At 33.7% G+C, this 15,554-nt stretch overlaps 1 protein-coding gene across 1 annotated transcript in view; it reads left to right on the top strand.

Moving 5' to 3' along the window:
* MEMO1 (mediator of cell motility 1) overlaps positions 1-15,554 on the top strand; it is a 127,923-nt gene that overhangs the window by 97,858 nt on the left and 14,511 nt on the right. The window contains exons 6-7 of the mRNA XM_027850588.1: positions 2,338-2,480; positions 11,095-11,171. Coding sequence (XP_027706389.1) covers positions 2,338-2,480; positions 11,095-11,171 — 220 coding nt within the window. The remainder of the gene's footprint in view (positions 1-2,337; positions 2,481-11,094; positions 11,172-15,554) is intronic.

Below are 15,554 nucleotides of genomic sequence, written 5' to 3' on the forward strand. Positions count from 1 at the left end.
GTATATTCCTGTCTGTGACTTTAGGGTTGGTGCCCTAGGAATCCTTGGCACCTGACTGATAAATTTATAGTGTGCTGAAGAAACTTGAAAGTGATAACTGAAGCTTTTTTTTTTTTTAAATAAACTCAGACCTTCAGCATGCCCTGGGAGACCAGAGAAGGGCATTCCTTGTTTTAGTTTTCAAAATAATTGCCTAAAACTACAGGAATCTAATGGTGATTCTTGACAAAATTGACCAGAATAGGAAAACTCATGGTTTGTGTACATTTAGAAAGAAAAATTGTCATTATTAGGAGTCAGTATAGCTTCATTAAGATTAAATAATGCCAAATTAACCTCATTAAGTACATATTATGGGCAAGACATATGGTTTAGGTGCTGTGAAACCAGTATAATTATGGTTTGTTTTTTTTTTTTTTTTAAAGGAAGTTGGCAAGCTTTCATGTTACCTTTGTGACCAAGATGTTACATAGGGTGATATAGTTAGCTGTATTCAAAGTCGGTTGCATGATTTTGCCCAGTAGATTCATGTCAACCTGGAAAAATGGTCTCTAGGTGTTTGCTACAGGACTTTGTTCTCAGCTATGTCTATTTTTTATTAGTATTTTTTTCAGTGTCTTTTAAGATCTTGAAGACAACCTTATCAAATTTATGAATGTCAGAAAATTGGGAGGAATAATTAATGTGTTAGATGATAGAATTAAAATTCAAAATGATATTGTCAAATTGCAATGTTAGGTTGTATTTATCATATGGAACTAAACATAGGGATAAATAGAAAGACCTATAATTAGGTTCCCAAAAGCAACTATACAAGTATAGGATAGGGTGGGAGTGGGTAGGGGAAAATTTGGTTTGACAGCAATTTTTGTGAGAAAGATTTGGGGATTTTTGTTTACTCTAAGTGTAATATGAGTCAAGAGTTTGGATTGCCTGGCAAAATAACTAATGTAGTTTTCAGTTCCATTAATAGAACTATAGCGTCTGGAAAGTATAAATAGTTCCACTATGCTCTGCCTTGGCCAGACCAAATTTAGAGTTCTTGTTCGTTTCTTGTTGCCACTTTGTATGAGAGATATGGAAAAACTGGAGTGTGTTCAGAAGGAGAGAAATCTGAGTGTTAAGGAGACCTCAAACCTTGTCATATGAACAATATTTTTATTTAACCTGGAGAAGATAACACTTAGATAAGATATGATAGCTGTCTTCAAATATTTGATAAAATTTCATGTGGAACAAAAGATTCTTCCGATTTATTCTGTGTGGCTCCAGAGGACATGGCATGGATCAATTGTTAGAAGTTCCAAGGATGCAGATTTTAGTTTATAATATTATTGCTCTCCAGAAATGGAATGAATTGTCTTATAAATTAGTGACTCACTTGTCCCTGGAAAGTTGAAAGTTGAAGCTGTTAGGGTAAAGGTGATTTCTCCATGAGGTGGGAGATAGGATGAGTTAGATGATCTCTGAAGTCCTTTCCAGCTGGAAGTTTCTATGATTTCCATGATACTTGATTATGAACTTACTTGCATTTTAGATGGGGTAGGTGAGATATAGTTGAGTTTTTTTGCATTACCTTTGTCCTATCACTACAAATTGGTGTTCACCTCCATAAACTCTAGATTTACCCAAGACTGTCAATGAAATTCTCATAGCCTTTTTATATTCCTCCACATTTATTTACTGGTGCAGATACAGAAATGCAGATGGTGAATTTTACAGGTGATCCGCGGGTTTTTTTGTTTGTTTTGTTTTTTTTTAAGCTGGTTTCACTTTTTGGTTTTAGAGGATTGAATGAGATCATAGTTAGTGGGTAATATTCATAGTGGAGTCTAGTGAGGTGGATGAGATGGAGAGGGAACCTAAAGATCCAGTAAGGCAGATCAGATCCTGGAAGTTGTGGTTGGGAGATTGCAGCTTAGGTGAATGATAGGAAAGGACTCAAGTCCTTGAAGTCCAAAAAAAATGTGCACTGTATATTTTTGCTTTTGAGAGTATTCATCAGTACTTTAGAATTTCTAAAGATGTTGTATTTAATATGTGTAGCATTGTATGCATCAGTATATATGTACATGTTTACATACACATATTTTATAAGTTGTGTTCAGTGGTTACATAATCTTTTGTCCATGATTGCTCACCTTTTTTTTTGTTGTTGCCTTTTAAAATATTCAATTTATAGCTTTTATATATTCAGGGTACTAATATTATGTTAACTGTTATTACCAATTCAGTACTTTGAATAAACGGTCTCTTTATTTAATATGAACATATTTGAAAAGTTATTATTGTTGAATACATTAAATGTGACCATCTGCCTCCCCTGTTTCCTTTAAGCCATAAGGATGAGTTTACCATTATTCCTGTATTGGTTGGAGCTCTGAGTGAGTCAAAAGAACAGGAATTCGGAAAACTCTTCAGTAAATATCTAGCGGATCCTAGTAATCTCTTTGTGGTTTCTTCTGATTTCTGCCATTGGGGTAAGTTGTAGACTTTATATTATCATATCATGTTAGATAGTATGCATTTGTAACGAAAGGTATCCCCTGTCACGTTAAGCTTCTGTTTTCAGTTCTTTATAATTTTCTCTTGAAAGTCTTAGCATTACCTAATGGTGATATTTTTAAAAGTTACTTGATTATCTTTGAATAATTAGTAGTAGTGGGTTGATGAGCAAATTTCCAAAGGCGACTGGTATAAATGGATTCACACTGTGAGGGTTTCTGCCTATGTGAATATATGAACAAGACCTCTCAGGATTTAGATCTGCTAGGCTGTCCCCAGGCAGAACGTTCCTGTAGAGTCTCTGAAGAGAGAATTTCTTGGTGACAGTGCCACCAAGAACCATAGAAGATCCTCTTGTGCTTCACTAGTGCTTTTCCTTTTTTTCCCCCCTTTTATCCTTTTCTATTGCTTGATTTTTGTCCAGCGTTATCTTTACTTTAGAGATCCACATCACAGATTGCAATTTTGTGGATATTGAAACTCTTCTAGTCAAACTGTCTTCTGTTCTGTTAACATGATCTGAAAGGTAAAGACTCTTGAAGGAGATGGATCACAGAGAAAAAAGGAAGCATCTCTCAGGACTTTCTATTTGAATATACCTCTTTAAGAGCAGTTTTTACTATGTTGGGTCTACTGTTATTATCACCTATCTTACAATTTCTTAGCACATTTTTGGTATCTTTTAGAACATCTCTTTAAGACATAGCAAGTTATTGTTACCTGAATGCTGAGCTCTTCTATTTATTGCCAGTTTATCTTGTATGTTAGAAAAAAGAAGTTGCCTACCATTTTCAAAATACATTGCTATTGTTAGTCAACATGCATTGTCACTCAGAATCAAATTATATTTTCTTCTTGGTCTAATATTAGAAGAAATTATTCTTTATGTATTTGACGATGTTATTTGGAACTCATATCTTAGGTTGAAACTTCAAGGAACATCTTTTGTTTTTGATGAGATCCAGGATTCTTTCATAGTTCATCCTAAAATATGTAGAGTATCGTTGCTGGAGAAAAAATGTTATATTGTGAAATTTCATTGGTACTGAGGCTTACCCTTGTACTTTAATAACATTTAAATGCTTATCTTTGTCTTTTTGCTTTTGTTTTCTGAGTTCCTTTGTTCTTTAGAGAGATTTTCAATTCCTCATGATGAAGAGTTATTGTTCTTAAATTTACAAGAATCTAAACTGTACACATAAACTACTTTACCTTTTCTCTTGATCCATCCCTGTAGATCCTCAAGGCAAGTGACTGATGATGACAGGATACATGATCCTGATGGCTACTTTTTTGTTTCCCACTTCTGTAGAATCTTGGTTTCCTCAATGTAGAAAAAATTCTAGGACTTCAGGAGTTTAAAGAGATTCTGAAGCATTTTGCCATTCTTTATTGATTTTAATGGGAAAAAAAACACAGGTCTTTAATCTTATGTCATTTATATTACTTCAGGAGCAAGTATTTCTTTTATTAAGGTTGTCATTAAGGATTTTGCTTGGAGAAAATCCTTCAGGTTGCCTTCTTCAAAATTTTGGAGTGGAGAGGGGTTTAGATAGCAGAAGATAAGCTGTTGGAAATTCATATATCTATCAAAAAATCCAATTCAATATTGTTCATGAAGAAAAAAATGAATTTTGTTAATTGTGGTTCTGAATTCTCTGTTTTTATTCATTAGAAACTTTAATATTTACACAATAAAATAAAATTTTCATATAAAATTTATCGAGATTCATTCAGCAAATAACTATTGAGTGCTTGTCATGAGAAAAGCACTCAGATGTCCCTTTAACTCCTGCCCTCAATGGACTGATTGCCTAATAAGGGAGATAGGACTTATAAACGAATAAGAGCTCAACTTTTATAGGACTTATAAAAGAAATACAAGCTCAGTATTATGGGACATCAGAGGAGGGAGAAATCATTTCTTGCGGAGAAAAGGGGATAATCATTTTCTAGCAATAGCCAGAGTTAGATGTTTAAAATGTCTAATGGCTGAAAGAAAACTCAAGATCCCCTTACCCACCTTTAGTATCATCATCATCATCATCATCATCATAAACAAACATTTATTAAGTGTATATTATTTGCAGTATATTCAGGTATATTAGTATTGCCAGCAAGTTGTTACATCAGATTTCTTCTTGGATCATTACGTAATTGAACCTTATTTCTGCCACAATCTTACTTTTATATAAGAGTAAGATTATTAGGTGAATTTTTTGCTTAATTTTTAAGTCATAGTAGTTACTAACCATGGGAGCTTAGTCATAATCTTTATTTGTGCATGAATATCTGAGTTCCTCAAGTTCATTATTCATAACAATGGGGTAATTATGCTATTGTCAAGATCCTAGAAATTTAGTTTTCCTGAATATGCTCAATGCTACATACCTTTGAAAATTTTGTCTGTTTTTCAGGTATGATCCTGTTTAGTAGAACAATGAGATCATTGAATTCTCCTAGTCAGGAAAGTCTACTTTAAAAAGATTATTTTTTATCATCTTGAAGCACTTGAAATAAGTCTTCTTATTCTGTTAAAAGTAGTAGAACATGGGATCATAAGCTTTAGATTTATTGCAGACCTTAGAAAATATCTTATCCATTTCTCTCATTTTGTAAATGAGGATACCGAGGCCCAGCAAGGTTAAATTAGTTTACCAAAAATACACCAATTGTCAGTAGTGGAGTTGGGATTTAAACCTGAGTCCTTTGACTTAAAATTCAGAGTTCTTGTGACTGTGCCACAGCTACCTATTTATGTTTGGTAACTTGATACTGAATTGATGATAGATTAATAAGAAGAGATAATCCATGTAAAGCACTTTGCAAGAGTTTAAAATGTTATATAGATGTCACCTATAATAATTCTCATCTATATTTTTGTTCATAGTAGCCATAGCTTCTGAACGAATCAAGGTACAAATGCTTGATAGAATGAGGCTTTTGCACTTTATCTAGAAGAATTTTGCCCTGTGGAATCATCATTTAATGTGGATGAAATTTCTGCTATAATCTGAATAGCATAAGGATGACATTTTTTTGTATGTTTCTCTTTGGGAAAACTGTAGAATTCTCCTTCCATATTAATTTATTTGCTTTTTATGCCTTTCCATTAACAGAAGGAATAGATTTTTTGAAAGTTGTCATCATACTTCTAGGATGATGATACAATGGAGACAGGAACATGAACCTAAGTACCCCTATCATACATTCTATTTCCTGTTCTCTAATCCGTATTCTTCACATGTTGGCTTCTTTATCTCTTCGTTTATTGGTCTCACAGATCACTGAAATAGCCAGAATGATGAAATACTTGTTCAGGTAGAAATAAGGACATTATCTTATACCTCTCCCTTGCCTCTTCACTAGCAGCAGGAAATGGAACAAAGACTAAGGCAAGAGAATTGCCAGTACTTGAATTTTGTGTAGGAAAGGCTCTAGTTTTTAAGCATTTATCAAATATATCCTCAATGATTATTCCCTAGGATTCAACAATTCAATAAAGGTTATACTTTTATTTGGTTGATTTTAATGGTGATACAGAATTTTCCTTTTATTCCATGGTATCTTGTTGGCATCCTCATTTTTCATGAATATGTGATTGGAACCAACTTTAAAATATCACTTGGTCCCGTGTTCTTTTCTATTAAAATATTTACTATTCGTATTTCTTTGCCTTTCTTAGCATTATCTTTTTGCTTTCACTAAGGACAGTTAAAATGAGAAAAATAGTCTCTTTGGCTGTATGGTATGCTTTGTTTCAATTTACATTATTCAGTAGGGGAATAAAAGATTACCAATAGTGTAAACATAATTTGTCTCTGATTTATGTTTCCCCCCAAATCTCTATCTCTTCCCTACTAAAGTATCTGGATAAATGATGCTACAGTCATTCATGCTTAGAGCCTTAGAGTTTTCTTTGATATGACCCTTGTTCTACACCTCAGATTTTCTATCCTTCCTTTCTTAGAGGTATCTCATTACTATCTGCATTGCTCTACCACACTTAGTTCAGGCCATTATTGCCTCCCCCGGACTATTGCAATAGCCTCCTAACAGTTCTTCCCATTTCCCTTTTCCCCTACCTCCATTCTAGTGTGATATAGCTGAAGGAACCCAGGTTTTGGAGTCTGAGAACTCAGGTTCAGATTCTGACTCTACCATTTAGTAGCTGTGTGAATTTGAGCAGTCACTTCTCTTTTACTGTGCTTCAGTTTTTTTATCTGTAAAATGAAAGGGTTGGATTGAATGATCTTTTAGGGAGAGCATTTGCAGCTCTAAACCCAATTATTTTACAGATTTATAACATTTCCCAGTTTGGACTCTTTGGCAACTTATTTGTAGTTCTTTGAAAACTTTATTAAATAAAATGGCATGAGTCCTGTAATATAATAGAAAGTTCCTTTTTGAGTGAATATTTGCCACTTAATTGTTATCACTATTTACTGTCTTAATGATAATTTAAAATCCAGATATTGGTGATAATTTTCTTAGGTATAAGTTCAATGTATCATACCATGTTTTATTCAAATGTAAATACAGTTTTGCTTGTTCTCTTCACCCAATGATTTTGTATTTTTATCTACTAAACTGTTGAGTTTGGGCTTTTGTAATTTTTTTTTTTAACAAACATATTCTGCTCTGTGCATAATTGCACTCTTTGGCATATTTGTGGAATTTGCATCAATATTTATCCTATTTTGTCAGCTTCAGGGATATTGGAGAATCATTTCCCATCTGCATTCCTTTTTCCTTTTTTAGAAGATTGGTAACTTTTGCTATTCTTCTTGTGTATCTCCCATTTTATTTTACAGATATATTTAAATAGTTTCATAGATGTTAGCTACTACCTAAAGTATATGTCACCAGGGCATACAGGTTTGTAGTTTTCTCAGATATTTTAGCGTACTGAATTAACATATATCAGATATCGGTAAGAAGCTTTGTTCTTTTATTTCATTATGTAGTTCCTAGAATCAAGGAATGACAATGTGTTGTTTAGAAACATGATTTCTCAGGTTAATGCCAGTTTGTTAGTACTTCCTTCATGAAATAAAGTTTTCTTTTAATAATGAGTCCCTATATTTACCCCAGACTAGGTCCTTATGTTTAGGATAGAATGGGCTAATAACCTACCTCACAGGGTTGTTGTGAGGATTTTATTCACTTAAAAAGGTGATTATAAAGCATGTTGCAGATCCAAAGGTACAGTGATAAAAAATGCAAATGTATAATCCTGAAGGCGAGTTTAATCGGAGAGAACAGTGAATGAATATTTGTCTAAAATTTTCTTATTGCCTGGGCTTTTGAGCATCCAGCTTCTCAAATTCATTGTTTATTCCTTTTTTTGTCTGAAATGCTGTTTATGTGGAGGTACTGTTTTTAGTTGTTGTTTTGAGATTCTTAAAAGTAGTGTTGGTACTTGTGCCATTCATTGTTTTGTTTGTCCTCATTAGTTGCTTGTTGTGTGTTAAATAGACATCCCTGGAGCTTATTCTCCACACTCTGTGAATCCACTCATTAATCACCAGTCACCTTTGGAGATGGGAAAATTACTTACCTGTATTTCTTTTTCTCAGAAAGCGTGCTCTGGAATGGATTCACAAATGAGCTACCCTCCTTTCCTCAAAGAGTAAGGTTTCTGCTTTACAGGATTTTTTCTTGGGTTATTTTTCCTCTCATCTTTTGAATTTGAAAAGAACTGAGGGAAGGCACCTGAAGAAACTACTGACTTACACTCACTAGGGGAGTTCCAAAGCTTGTACTGCTTCTAGGGGCAGTGTCAGTGGCTCTTAAAGCTAGAAAGCTCATACTTGGAGTTGAAACAGGGGCTCAAAGAATCCATTTTCCCAGTGTACCTTCTGAAAGGATAAGTTTCAGGTAAGTAATTTTCTCTTACTATGTGATGTGTAGTATGCTTTTTTCATACTTATAAAAGTGCACAAGTCCACTTGTCCAGGAAAATGGGCGGCTGCAGAAACTGATTTTAATGTTGAAAATGTTAGATATTGTGACCCAAAATATATTGGTAGTTAAGACACATTTGAAATCAGGGTTCCCTACCCCTCCAAATTAACAGGAATGTTTGAGGATCCACTTATGCACAAGATACTCTGCTAGATATTAAGACTTCCAGGTATTCTCATTAATCTGGGTAATAACAACTTCTTTTTATTTTTTTTTTTAAGAAATAAAAAACCTCCCATTATATTCCATGGGCTCTTTCCACTGAGGCTTTAACATACATATCAAGATGGTAGCAGTGATAGGTCAGTCAAGATTATTCTGAGAATAAAAGCCCTGAGCATCTGTGAATCATATAAAGTGATTTGACATAATTTCCGTATTTAATAAATATTTAGGTACTTATCAGCAAGATAGAAATGTAAGCTCTTTTAAGGCAAGACCTTTTTTTTTCCCCTTTCTATCACTGGTGTTTCTTCTAATGCCTTCCACACAGTAAGCACCTAATAAATGTTTGTTAAATTGAACTAAGGTATGCTCTCCTTAGTTCTTTAGTAGCTCTATATAGGGGAATACTAATAAAGGGTCAGAGGGTATGATATCAACCATTTGCTTAAATTTATTCTATATATTTTATTATTATTATTCAGTTAGCCTGTGACATTGTATCCCAATTTAAGATCAAGCTTTCTCTTAATATTATGTTTTAGTGTGTATTTTTCTTGCAAAGAGTTCTTAAAATTATTTTTAAATGGTCCACATCAGAAGAAAGCAATTTTGAAGTACAATAATATTTCACTGATCTTGAGGTCAGACTTTGACAGTCACAAACATCTGCAGTCCTAGAAATAAGCAGAATAGTTTTCTTCGTGGCAAATAGCTATCATAAATTTTATGTACTTTACTCCATAGAAGGGGGAAAATCAAGCCAGTATTCAATTCATTTCAAGCCAGAAACTTGCCTTTAAGGCAGCAAGTTCACACTGGCCACAAATAGAAGGACAGCTGACAGCAGACACAAGAGACACTGCTTCTGGTATAGCAATATTAAAAGCAGCTTTACAAAACCCCAGTTCCCTTGGAGTTGGCAGTTGTATTATCTGGCAGTAAATAGTTGATCCTGAGTTACCAAGAGTATTTTAGATGATGTTTTGTATATTCTAAACAAGCAGAAAAAGTGTCATGCATCTTAAATTTTTGTCAAAGATGATTAAAATGAAAAATTTTGGCAATCTGGAAATTTTTGCACATGTACAACTCTTCTCTGCCACAGGATAAATGAGCTGGTACTGTATCCACATTTAGTTTTTCTTTTAAGAGACAAACTTGAAAATAATGTTAAGATTTTTTAGCTGCCCCTTATTTCCAAGTGAATCATCCTAGTAGGTAAGAAGATTTGAGAGAAAGCCAGCTGTATCTTAATGATACAGTCATGAAGACCTGCCATCTTCCATGAGAGGATGAAGGCTCATATATAAAATATTGCTCTAAGACAGAGCTTAGATTCTTAAGGCCTATGTACACAGCTCTTCCATAGATTAATCTTTATCAGGAATCATTTAACCTTACTGGTTGTCTTCTTTCCCAATTGTAAAATGAAAGGATTTGTTTCTTCCAACTGTAAATCTATTATCTAGTTTTAGAAATTGAATAATATGCTAAATATAATGCATCTTTGAAGATTAAACCACCTCTTTAATCACTAATTCAATCCGGATTGCCAAGCTGGAAAGAATGGTGCAGGTGCCTGCATAATATGTACTAGTCTTAAGAATCACGATCCACAGTTAGTTGTGATTATCCTTGTAGCAAAGAATGGTGAAGACAAAATTAGATTGGTGTGTCCTTTGTTGCCCAGTTGTTTTAATCAGGTTTCTTTTTATTTTGCCTTTTGGTTCTTTCTGTTTGTCTATTTTTGGAAAATGACTATATGAAAGTACTACTTCTAGTACCTGGGTACTGTTACTGAAATATTATAAGTTAAGAGGAGTATACTGTTTATTACCATTACTCTTTCTTGCAACTCATTTATTCTTCAATTAAGGAACCTATATTGACCTTTTTCAAAAAGAAAAAATTTTGACCAAAGAACAAACACTTGTATTTTCAGGTTGGGAAAACCACAGGCATAAGCCACCTGTGTATTTCTGACCTCCATAGATTTCTTATAATGGAGATTGGTCTTTGCTCCAAAATCTAAGCTTTCTATGGTTTGTCAGATTCAGGTTGTTTGTTTACATTAAATTGCTCTGAAGAATATTTTGTGTATCTACTTTTCATTATTGCAAGAATTGTAAATGTCTTCTTCACTGACCAACTATACTTAACCATGCTCTAACTTTTTAAGCTGTTTTGTGTTTCTTTTTTAATCTTTTATTTTGCTGGTGACTTTACTGTTTTACAATTTGGAATACTTTTTAACATTAAAAATGCTGTGATGATTATAATTTCTTTATTACAATACCAAATTCACCTTTTTTGGCTTATTAAGGGCTCATGGGAATGACTCTCAGAGGCTTAAGCTATGCTTTGCCTTCCATGAGGACTGAACTTATTTTGGTAAACATTTGCTTTTTTAGCTTCTAATTTTCCCTATTTTATTTTGTACATAATATTTGTTTCAAGGTCAAAGGTTCCGTTACAGTTACTATGATGAATCCCAGGGGGAGATTTATAGATCCATTGAACATCTAGATAAAATGGTAAGTCTTCCAGGTGTTGGGATGTTAATAATAATTTTTTTTCTGCAGACTCAAACAAGAGCTTCAAGAACCTCATATGTTAACATAAACAATCGAATAATAGATGTTCTTATTTAACGATGTACAAAAGTTTATATTGTAATCATGTAAACATTGATTACAGAATAACCCCCTGTGCAACTGCTACAAATATCTTTCATTTTAGTTTTTATTTGTCAAAGATTTCATGGTCATAGTGAGAATAATCAGCAAACCTTATGACTTTGAAATTTATTTTTGGCAACTCAGTTTTTTGTGTATTGAGGATACTAACATCACTTTGGTTTTGATTCATATTTTATGAATGTTTAGAGATTCTTTAAAAATGTGCTTTGATTCATTGTCCTAAGCTCAGTTATTGTTTCAATAGCTATTTGGTTGTAATATATTTAGTTTTGGTGGACAGGTTAAATCATAGCAAATTTAAAATCACTAAATGGCAGGTGCCACAGAAAGTAGGTGTTACAGCTACAGGCTTAATGGATTTTTGCTTTAAAAATATTCAGTTTGGAAGGCTGTTGGTTTTTTTTTTTTTTTAGTCACCACTACATGAAATAATTCATTTCTGAATTGATTCACAACCTTCTGATAAAGGAGCGAAATGTAGAAAATTTTGTATATGTATATCGTAGACTGTTCTAGGCTTGACAGTGATGTAAAGGGAAAGACGACAGCTAGCTAAAGGAAAAGATGATGTTCATAGGAAGACGAAGCTATAGAGATAGATCATCTAGTTTATTTCCCTAATTTATACATAATTTGCTATCATATAATTATTTAAGTTTCATTTTAAATCTTAGACATTTAGTTTCTTAATTCCTTTATACGTCTCATTTCACTTTGAAATGAGTTGAAATGACCTAACATTTAGGGAAAGTTTGAATTTTTCAACAGTAAATTTTAAGATACATTTTTAGAGTTATTATATATTGCTCTGCTTGGCATAATTGCTAAGTAACTGGAAAGTTGCCATTAGTTTTTTTTTTCCCCTTAAATAAAGGTAATTTTATTTTCCCATTAATTTCTATTATAATTTCAAAGATAATGTATTAATTTTGGTTGACCTCTGGTTTGAAAGATTATTCTAAAAATTTAGCTGCAAGTTTCTTTGTCCCCTAGTCTTCCTGTTTTTTTGAAGTACAAAACAATTCTGTATTATAAGCCCTATGATTCTATGAATCCTCTTACAGTGTAAATAACTTGCTCTCTGTCTGGGTTTGAGGAATATTAGGGATTATCTTTCTGTGAGTTCTTATTTCCTTAGAATTTAAAAATTTTAAGATGTAGCATATATGTAGTTATTTCAGGAGCTAAAAGTTTAAATGTTTACTTTATCTAGGCTGGTATACAACAAGAGTGATGAAACACATTTAACATCGAATTTTGGTAACATCTTTATTGAAGACAGCAATCATTTCATTTTTATTGGTACTCCTTTAAAAATGTTGTTATGAGTTAGCTTCCTGTTTTAAATTGAAATTCACCTATCATTGGAGCTTTCAGTTGAGTTTTGGTAGCTAGAAATTAGTTCTATAATTTATATAAATTATCATTGAAAAAACAATTCTGACTGTTGAATTTCTTGCCAGGATGTAGCAAAGTGTTTACATGTTATGAAGAACCAAATGGAATGATCAGAATCTGATATCCATGAATGTTAATTATCTGTAAAAAGGCATGGCCTTTTTAAAAAAAGATGTATTGCTTTTTTCTTTTTCCCCCAAGTTATTGGTAGGTCTTTTCTTTCATTCATTCTGTGTGGATTGTAAGAAACAAAAAAGATGAACCCACACCTTTTAGAAAATCAGTTCCAAGATGTGAGATGTGATCAAAATAAATAAAACTAGGGGTGTGATTTATGGTAAAGTTGGAGTAGGGGGTTAAATACAAAAAAATGCTTCTGCTAAAGCAAACAGGAAAACTGCTTTTACATTGTGGCTATGCTGCCTGTGTTTGATACTGGTTCCATTGTAACAAATTACCATGTTTGCATTCATCTGAGTTTGTAAGGCCAATGCTTGGAAGGCTGTTTATTTCATTTTAGGGACTATGTCTCCAATTAGGATTATGCTGTCACCAGGCATCCTTTAGGCATGATTAAATGAAAGAGACAAATTTAGCATATTCTTCCATTTAGCTGTGGCTTTTTGTTAAAACAATTAAACATAAACATTAATTTGTAAGTTTAAAGAAATGCAATTACTTAAATACAATTTCTTCCTAATATCAAACTATTATATTAGAGGTAGTATGAAATAGTAATTAGAATGCTAGGATTAGAATCAAGAAAACCTGAGTTTAAGTCCTTTATGACATAATATTGGCTTTTTTGACCCTGGATGAGTCATTTAACCTGTATGTGCTTCAGTATATATACATTATATGGTTGCCTGTATAATTAACTCTCTAGGACTTTCATAAGAAATCATAGAAGGGTGGTATCTGTCTTAGTGGAGGTTCCTCTATTGGGAGTTACCCATTTTGACATATTAATAGATCCCTTGTATGTTCGTGTATGAAACTAGTGACCCTAGGACCTTAATTAACTGTGCTTCTATTGTTAAGCCGGATAGTTCACTGGGAACATTTCTTGGAGTTATGTCTTCTTGTAGTTGAAGTGCTTTTCAGCCTCTGCACTAGGTTTCAGTATCTTGACAGCCTTTTTAGGCTGTTCCTGCAGTGGTAGAATAGCAGACCTGGATTCAGGAAGACCAGAGTTCAAATGTGGCTTAGACAGTGTGGCCTTAGACCTAGGCAAGTCACTTAGCCTCTGTTTGCCTCAGTTTCCTCATCTATAAAATGGGGATAATAATAGCATAATAATAGCAACTACTTCCTAGAGTTGTTGTGAGGAACAAATCAGAGAATATTTGTAAAGGAATCAGTACAGGGTGTGACACATTGTAGGTGCTATATAAATGTTCTTGTTAATGAGAGCTGCCTTTTATAGGGTTGGGGGAAGACAGAAAAGGGCAATTCTAGTTTATAGTGGTATGTGACTCTTTACCCAAAATATCTAATTTCTTTGCCATCCAGCCTTAACTTTTGGAGCTAGATTTGTGTTATTATTAATTTAAAATATTTACTATTTGTACATTAAATATTTTTTGTGGGGGGAGGAGGGACTGATTCCTTTAACAATGACTTTAGCAGAATTCTAGTGACTAAAATGGCTAGACACAGTGGGGATAGAGAGTTGGATCTAGAGTCAGGAAGACTTGAGTTCAAATCCTGCTTTCGACACTAGCTATTTGACTCTGAACAAGTCAGTTTCTGCCTCAATTTCCTTGTCTGTAAAATGAGGATAATAATAGCATCTACTTCTCAGTAGTATTATAAAGATCAGATGATGTAATTTTGTATTTATTAAGTGCCTACTATGTACCAGATGCTGTGCTGAGTTTTAAAAACACAGAGGAAAGCAAAAGATGGTCCCTGCCCTCAAGGAGCTCATAATCTAATGGGGAAACCAACATGCAAATATCTATGTACAAATAAGCAATATACAGGATAAATAGGAAATAATCCACAGGGCAAAGACACTAAAATTAAGATGGATTAGAAAAGACTTACTGTAGAAGGTGGGATTTTAGTTGGGACTTGAGGAAAGCTAGAGAAGCCAGGAGGTATAGATGAAGAGGGAGAGCATTCCAGGCATGGGTTTCAGCCAGTGAAAATGCATAGAGTCTACGGAATAATGTGTTTTGTTTCTGGAACAGCAAGGAGGCCATTGTCACTGAATTGAAGAGTACAGGTTGGGGAAGAGTAAGATATAAGAAGAATGGAAAGATAGGAAGGAACTAGATTTGTAAAAGGCTTTGAACCCCAAAGAGAGAATTTTGTACTTCATCCTCGAGGTAATAGAGATCCACTGGAGTTTATTGAGTAGGTTGGGTCTTGCACTTTAGGAAAATCACTTTAATGTCTGATAGGAGGATGGACTAGAGTGGGGATAGACTTGTGGCAGGAAGAATGAATCAGCAGGTTGGACTGTGTATGGCATTAGTTCAGATGTGAGATGATGAAGACCTGCACCAGAGTGGTGGTAGTATCAGAAGGGGACATAAATGAGAGGTATAGGAAAGTTAAAATCAACAGGTCTTGGCAATAGATTGGATGTGGGGGAGTGAGGGGGAGTGAGAGATAGTGAGGAGTCCAAGATGACACCTACCTTGTGAGCCTAGAGGGTTAAGTGGTGCCCTGTTTGCAAACTGTAAAGTGCTATGTAATCCTAGTTATCATTGTTATTGTTGTTATTAATTGTAGGTGACTTAGAGATCTGATTTCCAGTTTATCATTAATTTCTTATTACATATAACCCTCCTGTTTCTGAAAAAGAATTTG

Source organism: Vombatus ursinus, unplaced genomic scaffold (genome assembly GCF_900497805.2).
Source record: "Vombatus ursinus unplaced genomic scaffold, bare-nosed wombat genome assembly UNPS02009062.1, whole genome shotgun sequence".
NCBI classification, from domain to species: domain Eukaryota; kingdom Metazoa; phylum Chordata; class Mammalia; order Diprotodontia; family Vombatidae; genus Vombatus; species Vombatus ursinus.